The sequence below is a fragment of the Centruroides sculpturatus genome, unplaced genomic scaffold (assembly GCF_000671375.1).
Source record: "Centruroides sculpturatus isolate CEXI.00-Female unplaced genomic scaffold, Cexi_2.0 scaffold271, whole genome shotgun sequence".
NCBI lineage: Eukaryota > Metazoa > Arthropoda > Arachnida > Scorpiones > Buthidae > Centruroides > Centruroides sculpturatus.
In genome coordinates, this window is record NW_019384474.1 from 386,950 (window position 1) to 397,871 (window position 10,922).

Below are 10,922 nucleotides of genomic sequence, written 5' to 3' on the forward strand. Positions count from 1 at the left end.
AAAATTATAACAAGATAGTTACGGCTAATAGATATATTTTAATTAGTAGATGTTATCGAAGCGAGAATTGGCATTTAGAGGGCGTATAGAATCTATTAAATCTAATATAAGAGAGTTAATTATATTGAACTCGCTTATTTATTAAGTGCGTTAGATAATCTATTAATTAAAAATACATTTAGAGAAGTCTATGGTTTTTACTAGCTTATCGAACAAACGAATACGAATGGACCCTAGACCATTGCTGACTGATTGCCCCTGGAAGTCGGCTTCTTATAGAAACACAGCTTCCCTATCATCAAATGTCACGGCACGCCACTGCTATGAAACTTGTAGTTGCTATGTTTTCATTAGCAACTGTGGTCAATATACAGATACTAAGTAATTTTTGACTGCAAAAGGAATAATAGGCAATTCTCAATTAGAAAAGACTGATTTCAATTTTTTAAAAATTATTGAATAATTTTACATTATTTTGCATTAATTTAAGTGCAAATTATTGTTAATGATACTAGATGACCTTTATAAAATGTAAAATCAAATGCAATTATTCATTAATTATGACATGCAATTTTTTTAGCTTTTATATCTATTCTATGTGTTTTCACAAAATATCTTGCATATTCAGTTCTGGTAGCATTCAATCTTTTAAAAAAGTTAGATTTATAGCATTTAAAAATTCTATAAATGAAAATGCGTAAGTTTGATTGGTGTAAATCTGTCATTTTCTGTATTGTTGCTCTATATGTATTTCATAATAAAGTCTTTAAAAATAAATATAATGTTTGATAATTAATAACAATGCTTATGATTTCAATAGACAAATTCTATTGTACTTCAGAGGAACTTTAGTCATTTTTTTGCAGAATAAATGCTATTTTAAAAATAATTAGTGGTGAGAAAGACTTGATTATATTTCATGTGTGTGCACATTCTCATAAGTGATTAATAATAAGTAATTAAATAAATCTCATTAATTTTTATTTTAACTATAAATTATTAATTGTTAAAAAATAATTTACAGTGCAATAATTCAGTATGTAACAGTGAAAATTATTTATCAGAAGTAATATTCATAACTAAATGTTAACAACTTATAACTTACTTAAAATCTGGCAAGCATTTGCAGTGTTTATTTTGTGATTTTTTTTCTCCATTTAAATCGTCATATGGAAAAGGACGAGACTTTTTAAGATGCCTTCTTATTCCCTTGAAAATAAATTAATACAATTTTAGACAGTTTATGAGAAAGTACCTATTATACTATTTAAAAGACTTATCTCTAAATAACATTTATACCTCAGTATGTATAAATCTCTACACAGACATTAAAAAAAATAATAATAATAATGGCAGACTACTATTTTACACAGTTTTATATCTTTATTCTTTACTATAAGTTAATATTATAATCTTGATACAATAGAAGCTCCATATTCAAAGATTATATAATCTTTGAATATGGAGCTTCTATTGTATCAAGCAAAATTGCCACAAATAGGGAAAAGAAAAATACATTATAACAGTACAGACAATTTATGTCACAAGGAAGCAAGTGTTTATCAACTTACCATTTATTCTATTTAGACATCATTACCGTTTGTTTTATTCTGGTTTATTCCATATCACACAGTTGTAGGGAGTCAATTCTAACCCATTCTATTTTGTTTGGAGACTATTTTAAGTTTGTTATTCTATTTATTTTGGGGCATTTTATTTCATTAAGGATAGACTAACGTACTTCACCCGGGCAAAATTCAAAATTAACTCACTTCACTGTGATGACCGCTGGTGGTAACATTACATAATCAACCCAGAAACATCTTGGGAGGATTTCCACAGGAAGTTAAAAGAATGATCTCCCACCCTCAAATTGTCACTGAAACCATCATAAAAAATTCTAAAGTTACTTGTAAGGAAGATTACATGACTTAATCATGTCACTTACTAGAATGAATGAAGTGTTAGTGAGTAAGTATGTAAATAGGGTTGAGTGGGCATATGTTCATAATATCACTCCAACTGCAGTATAAGGAGGAAGTGGTGCTAAGGACCAAGTGAGATTGACCAAAGACTTTCCAGTTCAAGTGACAGAATTCTTGGTGATGATTAGATGAATTAGTTGACGTTCATTGTGCTTTTTTGATATTTTTCATATTTGCTTGTCAGTTTTTGCGGAAATAGTTCTAAGATAGTTGTAGCTTAATTCGTAAGTCCCTAATTGTCAGAAAAGATTTGTATATATTTATTTTGGGTTTTTGATAAATTATCTTTATTATAAATTAGGCCAAATGATTTTAAACTAATATTAACTGCCAATTTAAATCTTTAGCGTACAATAAAAAGAAAGGAAAGCAGTAGAACCTGAAAAAGTTGAATGATAAATTTGGGTCTCCAGGCTGTCTGCAATGTATATGTGACTATGTTCTATTAAAATGTTTTATAAAATTATACTACTCTGAAAAAAAAAATTATTTCCAATCCCATCTAACATTTCCACCAATTTTTATAGTTTCAATAGTACTGAATCCAAATCTTGGCAACAGAATTGGCTTAACACCCACTACTTTTGAGAGAAATGAGGTTTTTTGAAGGAACACATTTTCTGTTCAAAATATCATATTTATTGGCTACTTTGTCTTAGTTTTACATACTACTGTGCAAAGTGACACACTGGGCAACCAGCTGTCTCCAGCAAATGTGGTCATCTGCAATGGTTTTAGCATCATCCCATGGAATGCTAATCTTTGGATCTTCATATGTAGAGTGCCAGGTTGGGTCTACCTTGTTTTTTTTTTCACTGTGTGGTTTCCATTACAAAGTTATTTTTGGCAAGTGTTCTTCCAGCAGATAAAGTTCATTCCCTGCAAAATGCATTCTACACTCTATAATAATGTCCAATAGTTTGTGTAGGTCACTTCTTCTGTGGGCTTCTTCATTTGTGATATGGTCACAATATATAATTCAAAGTATCCTTTGAAGACAACATTGATGGAATATGTTGAGTTTGAGTAATCTTGTTTGTGTCTTTCCATGTTTGACAGATGCAGATTGCAGTTGAAACAACAATGGTTTTGTAGAAGCATATCTTAGTTGCTATACTGACTGCCTGTGTGGATCAGATTGAGCATAGTCTCTGAAATACAGCTGATGCTTTACCATTTTGGCATTTTATATCAGTTTCAACACCTCACTTCATCCATTGTTTGACTCCTAACTGTGATTTTTACTTTTGTTTGCCTATTTATGGACATTATTTTGGTTTTACCACTACTAATCTGCAATCCCATTCTTCCAGCCTTATGTTCATGGCTTGTGATCATACTCTGCATCTTTGGGTGCAATATCATCAGCAAAGTCCATATCTGTGAGTTGCATCTGTCCTTTCCATGGAATGGTCATTGCTTGCTTTATTATAAATTTATTGGCTACACACATTGCTAATTGGCTAATTAGATACAAATAAACTTATGTTAATTACTCATTTTTCCTAATTATAAATATTTAAAAACAAACTCTTAATGAAACTTTTCTTCCTTTTATATTCTTCTGAAGTCTCTTGCTTGAAGTTCAGGAATAAACTGCTAGCATGTTTTCATTTCACCTTCAACTATATCTCTTCCATTTGAGAAAGAGTCTGGTGGAACCTTTCTCCCTGTTCATCAGAAACAGCTCCTAGGTTTAGGTTCATAGGAAAAAAATCTAAATGAGAATGCAGGAAATGCTTCTTGAGTGATGTATTGCAGTCCAGTGTTTGGTAGGATGGTATTAACTTCTCTGCAATTTTCTCATAGTTATTAGCTTGTTCATTCCCCAAAAAGCTTTGTTTGTGTTTTTGAATGCATTCCATGCTGTCCTATCTGCTGGGTTAAGTTTTCCCCGAAACGAGTATCCTCCAACAAATGCACTATATAATTTCAAAAAATAAGATTGAAATTGAGATTGTTCTCCATTGAAAAAGTTTCATATTTCCTGATTACTTTTTTCTGTAACAGGACTTTCTTTAACTTCTTTAACTTCTTTCTCCAAAAGTTTCCACTTCTGAAGACATGATGCAAGCAGTTCAGCCTTTCTTTGAAAGATCTAAATCATAGATCAGATCATTCAACTGAGACTGATTGATGAGCTGTGGTGTTCTGTAGAACTCCCTGATAGATGCTCATCACAATTTGATTGTCGTTTTGGTGAGGAGTCTTCAGAATGAGATTCCTCTTCTGAATCTTCCATGAAATTCAGAAGTGGGGCTGGGTACTAGTATCAATTCATCATGAGGCAATATCCCAACTGTCCATCTGTCAAAGCACAGATGGACAGTTGGGATATTGTATCTTGCTTTTTTGATTTTACTGTAAGGTCTTTGATGTCAATTATGCAAAAGTAACAATCATCCATGTGATTCTGAAGTTCCCACCAGACCATACGGACAGCAAAAGGTTGTGTGTGCCCTTCAACCATCCAGTCAGTGTCTGCATGCACAAATTATCATATTTTAGGAGTCCAAGTTTTGTCTTGATCTTCCACTTTACAGCTGAAATAACAATAGTATGCTTTCTTCACTAGAGGCATCAGTGATTTGCATTGCACTTTCAAAGTTAATTCTCCATAAATGTAGCAGAAACAGTCCTGTTACTTTTTTTACATGCATGACTTGTTGAGTCTGAATCCAAGGCTGAGTTCCTTGGATCTCTGCTGGATCTTATATAAGCTAAACATGTTTTCTCCAGATTTATATTTTATTCAAACAACAGTAACCAAGTTGGTCAAAAGAAGCATTTTTTTCTGAAAAAAATGATATTAAAAAAAACTGTGGGTAATAGAAGATTTTGGACTTCAGATTCATATTCCACACACTACAATAAAGAAAAACACATTTTCTTTCATAGAAGGCTTTTGATGCAAAGCAATATTACCAAAAATATATGATTAAAAAAAAATACAAACATGTTTTCATAAAAATAAATTTTGCCAAAGCATTTCTAATATCTCTATTTCTTAAGATATCTTACGAAAATAAGAAAAATAAATATCTATCTTAGATATTTATTTCCGACAAAATTTCAAGCATAGCTACCGAATTTCCTCTCTAAAAAGTATCCTAGCCCTAATTCTGTCTTTGAGAAGTATTATTTTTCTTGGTTTTTTTAATTTTTGTGACTAGGACTTTCATTTAGATGAGTGTGAGAATCAGAACAGAAATTATAAAATTTATTCAGTATATTTATCGCTCTAGAAAACAACCTTAATTCAGATCTTAATTTAACCCCCTTTCACTTGTGAATATTTTAAGAACTCCTCCCTTTTCAAATATTTGTTAAATTAAAGTAAGAAAATATATATATCTTTCACATCTTGTTCCCATCAACAGAAGACACATTTAACACTTTTGTAACAAAAGGGGAAATTAACTTCCTTTACAGGTGCTTATCTCTAACCTTAACAAATATCTGTATATCTAACCCATCTGTACTGTACATCCCATCAGTGGACATAAATCCATAATTTCTATTGGAGGAGATTTACGTATAAAATGGGTGATTTCCCACAATTTGGATAGTTCTCAGTCAATTTTCCTTGGTGCACGATCCCAAGTCCTTCTCCATCACTCCACATCTTCTGCCAGCCGACATCCATATGACCTCGCTGCCTTTGCTACTGCTTTTGGAGGAAGATCAACAAGCCTCTCCACGTCCTATAATTGAGGTAGTAAGTTTAAGTTGATGTAAACTCTCTCTCACATTCAAGACAGGGACTTAGAATTTCCTTATGTATTTGTATTTTATTTTATTTTATTTTCGTTTCTATTAAAATTTGTTTTGTTTCATTAAAATGGCTTCGTTTTTTATCTCAATTATCAGCCAAAGTCTTATCACAGATCTACAATCCCTCCCTCTCGGAAAAGTATATAAATTTATTCATTAGCATGCCAAATGCTTAAATTAGGCTGGTGTCAGGAAAAATCGATGGGAAGATAATAAGAATTTCCTGTACCCAAATTAAATATTAATAAAATCCCATCCAGTGACCCTGCAGGCAGATCTTTCCGATCTGACACCAAACATGGGTTAAAGAGAATCCTCTCTTAACCCCTGGATTCCTACAATAGTGACTTGTAAGGGGTAAAGAATATTTAATTTAAATCCTCTCAAAATATTACACTAATATTCATAATGCAATCTAATATAAAAAAAAAACAATTTTTACTATCCATGTAAAAGCCGATACTAAAATAGTGCAAATATAAGGTACAATCTATTAGTGCGGTCTAATGATCAGCAAAACAAATAGCAATAAATTAAGTTTAAAATAAAAATATTAAAAATTATTTAACTGTCTTCTTTATCTGTTGTTTCATTATTTTTGCTCATTCTATATGTGAATTTTATCTTTACAAATATAATAAACGGTTTCAAATATTAAATTACAATGTGAAATAAAGAATGAGTGAATATAAAGGTGCTTCTATACTGAAGTTTTATCTTTAGCAAAATATTTGTTACATTTTATTATACAGATAATATTATAAAAATATAAACTAACTACACATAAAAAGGTTTGCCATCCCTGCTCTACAGTGTATAATGGAACTTGGAAAACAATCATAATAAATGCTGTTTTATGTACATAAATGTGAGTTTGTTTGTATATTATTATTATGTAATATTAAAAGAGAACAGATTTTTAAGTATTACTAAAAAAATTGAACACAGTAAATATTAAATTAACTTACATATGTTAGTATATATAAAAATTTGCATTAGAAATTCATGTTACATGGAATAAAAAGTTAATGAATTCTGTAGATAAATTACAGTGGACATTTGCTAATCTGAACCAATTTTGTTCATTATATTGCTGCATGTTCTAGCCAAAAATGAAAACATTATTTTTTAAAATCAGAAGAATTCATAAAACTAATATATATTATATATATATTTGTTAAAATGTATATAACAAATACAGTATAAAAAAATTTTTAAATTGATTCATCTGTATCTTTGTCTTCCTATATTTTATACAGAACATCCTAATCCACACTTTTCATTAATCTGAATATCTCTATACAATAATTAGTTCGGATAATAAAAGTGTACTGTATATTTCTTAAATCATAATTACCTTCAATTCATCCAACTTTTGGCGCAATTCTTTAATCAACTGATCCAATTTCTCCTTTTTCTGTCGCCAAACTTGAGGATTCTTATAAACGTAATCTACACACGTAATTGAATTATTTGGAAACTGAATGCATCCTTCTGATATAGCAGCCTGTTGAGATTCAGATTTCAAAAGCTGTGTATATATATAATCCATAACATTTCCTAAGATTTTGTCCCGCTTTTTTCTGGTAGTACCATTACTACTGTTTACAGACAAAACATTCTTATATCCAAATTTCATTTCATCCTATAAAAAAAAAGAGATTAAAAATATTAACATGCTGAATGCTAACTTACATTCTTATATAAGAAAATGAATTTTCTTTTAAAATAATTTATCAAAATATCTTGAATTTACTTCAAAAAAATCATGTTACAGGAATAACTTGTTCAGTTTCATAAGTATTTAATTTTACAGATGCAATTTAAAAAAATGATAATGAATACCCAGATTTATATGCATTTAAAATTTCAACATGTGTGTTTACACATGCACATAAAAATGCCAGATATCCATGTTAAAATGTCAAAAATATACATTATGCAAATTACATGTTCCAATAATATAAAATAAAATTTATAGGTTGAAATGCATACATATTTTATTTCTGTCTGCAAGCGAATGCAAATCTTGGCTAATGTTTATTATGTCACACTTTTAGGTGAGACAGGATAAATACGTTGACAATAGGTGACAGAAGGAATTTGAAATTATTTAAATTATGTCTCGTGTAGAAGGAGCAATAAGTCAATTACAAATAAAATTACATGTTCGATTAAATTTTAGCTTTCTATGCTATCTAATCAATTATTATTGAATTTATTTTTATATATACAATTGTTTACAAGATGTGAGAGAATAACTTGGTTAATCTAATTTTCTACAGTTATATCAATGATCTAAAGTAGTTGTACAAGTATATTTTTGTTTACAGACTTTTACAAATGATGAGAAATAAGCAAGCATGCTCACCTGTAATTGGATGACAGAAATTTCTCGTGTGTACTGTACACTACATGCACAAAAAGGATTCATTGTTTAGATAGCAGAAACAGATAATAGATCATTTAAAGAAAATAGAACTTGCAAGTCATACAAATGAGCTGTAAAGTTTATAAAGCATTTATTTAATCCCAAAAATAATCAAATCTTCAAAATATGCATTATTAGACAACTTTTATTTGATCCACTTGAATCCAAATCATGTTTATATCAAGGAAGGTTTCAACATTATAGCACATAAGGAAAAACACAAACATGTACATACAAAACCAGGTCTTAATTATGATAATTTTCAAATTATATACAGGGTTCCTACTCAAATTTTTGTTTTAGTTTCCATGACTTTCCCCGACAAACTTTGGTACAAATTCCCTGACCCTCATCCCTCACAGTATGGCACATTGACAAAATAAAACAGCATTTGACTTCCTATATATATATGTTTTGCTTTTCTAACATTTTAATTAGTTATTTTCTCTAATTAACAGTTATACATATTTTATAATTGCTGAATTATTAAAATTCTGTTATTAATCCATAACCATAAATCTACACGGCTTTTTTGTTTTTAAAAAAAGGAAAAAAAATCAATTATTTTTTATTATTCATTAACAAATTCTATATAATCCATGTACAAAAGTATATATTTATTAAATTTATCCCTTAATAAATTTCCTAAACTTTGTAAAATATTAAAAAACTGGAAAAAAAATCAAAAATTGTTACACAATTAAAATTATTAAAATAAAAAATGATAAATAATACCATTTAAACTATTTATCATTTTGTGTACTTTGTAAACTTTTTGAAAAATTTTGGGTCCTGAAAATATTCTTCACCCCTTTTCATAAGTTGTACTGCACTACATTACTTCTTGCTACCTGCAGACAGCTACACTTAGACAAGCATATTGTCGCAAAAAATCAACAAGGCAGCCAAGAAAGTAAATTCCCTGACTTTTTGACAATTTTTAACAAATTCCCTGATATTCCATGACTTTTTCTGAACACTGATAAAAATCCCTGACTTTCCAGGTTTGTAGGAACCCTGTATATATTAAAATACTTTGATTATTAGTAAATATAAATTAAATTATAAGATTATTATATTATATAACACAACAATACAATAAAATCACTTATGGCAGTTCTTACATGTACTCTTATTAAGGATTATCATCATCATTAATATTTTTAAACACAAAAACAAGAAAGAATGCATTAACTACAGGGACATAAAATCTTTAGATAACACTTGGAAAACAATTTGGGGGTATTTTCTGTATGTATGAATGTTAGTGTATGTCGGGCATGATTTTGTTCATCCTCTTTGAAGCTTAATAACTCGTGTGCTTTTTGTCAAAAATTTCAGAAATTTTGTAGGGAGGTTTGTGTATTAGGGGATTGATGCTATTAAATTTTGATGGTTAAAGGTCAATAAGATGGAAAGATGAAAGGAAGCCACGTATCATATCTTAATTATGGTCGGACTTAATGATGATTTTACTCATTATTAGCATTTATAACTTTTTATAAAACCCATCTCCACCCTCAAAATTAAACTTTTTGCTATTTTATGATAATTAAAAATATGTTAGCAGCCTATCAAGTAAAAACATTTTATTTACTTAATTTTACCTAGAGGAAAATTGTTCATGGCAACAAAGGATTTTTCACTGCTTAAAAGATTACAAGAATTCAGTAATACAATGGAAGATCAGTTAACAAACAATCTGTTCCAAGACCATGTTCACTAACAAATTATCGATTTACCATAGATTTTTGTTGTAATTAAATCATTCTGGAGACCTCAAAAATAAATAAAAAGTTATATACTTTCTTACTATGTTTATTTATATGTAATAACAAACTAAAAGCAATCTTTTCATGGATGGCACATCTTTGTTTCTCACATGCAATTTTTGTTATTCCATTATCTGCTCGAGTCTTTTTGATTATATCTTTCTTAGCTAAGATTGTATCTACTGTAGGCATGTTGAAGTCATCTGGAATTCTTGACACTTCACTCTTTTTAGGCCCCATAATATTATCAGTTTTATAAATAAAAAGTTCAGAAAAGCACTTAAAATTCAGAGAACAGAAATTAACTAGTGCAAAATAGGTTATGTATACAACTGTGAAAGTCTTGTTCCATAAACCATGTATAGATAACATTAAAATATAGTTTTACAAATCTTAAAGTCAGCATCGCTTCTTCTTGTGTTTGTTCTGTGATGTGTTCATTATGTGAACATGTGTTTGTTGTCCGAAAATAAAAATCTTTTGCAAAAGTGTTCATTGTCTGACTTGTTCAGTCTGAACTGTTCGTTAACTGATCACCCACCGTATGATTATCTCATGAATTCGTATATTCTTCAACTTTCTAAACATTCTGCTAGCAGATTCTGATATAAGATGCATTCATAGAGAAAAGATAAAGTTAAGATCCAACAACAAGAAAAAATGAAAGTATATATATAGTACAGTAGAGCCTCGATTACTGACTCAATTGGGGACTGGGGTTGGTCGGATAATTGAAAAGTCGAATAACCGAAAAGTATGAAAAAATCCATTATTAGTGTAGTATATTATTATATCCCATGTAATTAGTATATTAGTATATCGCTATTAACCTACTTCGCATTGAATTTTCATCAATGTTAAGCCTAACAAAAATTTTTTAAAGTAATAATCATCGCTATTGTATTGTTAAAAATTAGAAAATTAAGCCTCGTTTAAATACTGGCTCCCTTTCATGGTCGA

The 10,922-nt window shown here is 29.5% G+C and overlaps 1 protein-coding gene across 1 annotated transcript in view; it reads right to left on the reverse strand.

Annotated features, from left to right (window-relative positions):
* LOC111621255 (extracellular sulfatase Sulf-1-like) overlaps positions 1 to 10,922 on the reverse strand; it is a 90,642-nt gene that overhangs the window by 8,398 nt on the left and 71,322 nt on the right. The window contains exons 15-16 of the mRNA XM_023363336.1: positions 7,117 to 7,404; positions 1,106 to 1,209 (exon numbers count right to left, since the gene is read on the reverse strand). Of these exons, the coding sequence (XP_023219104.1) occupies positions 1,106 to 1,209; positions 7,117 to 7,404 (392 nt within the window). The remainder of the gene's footprint in view (positions 1 to 1,105; positions 1,210 to 7,116; positions 7,405 to 10,922) is intronic.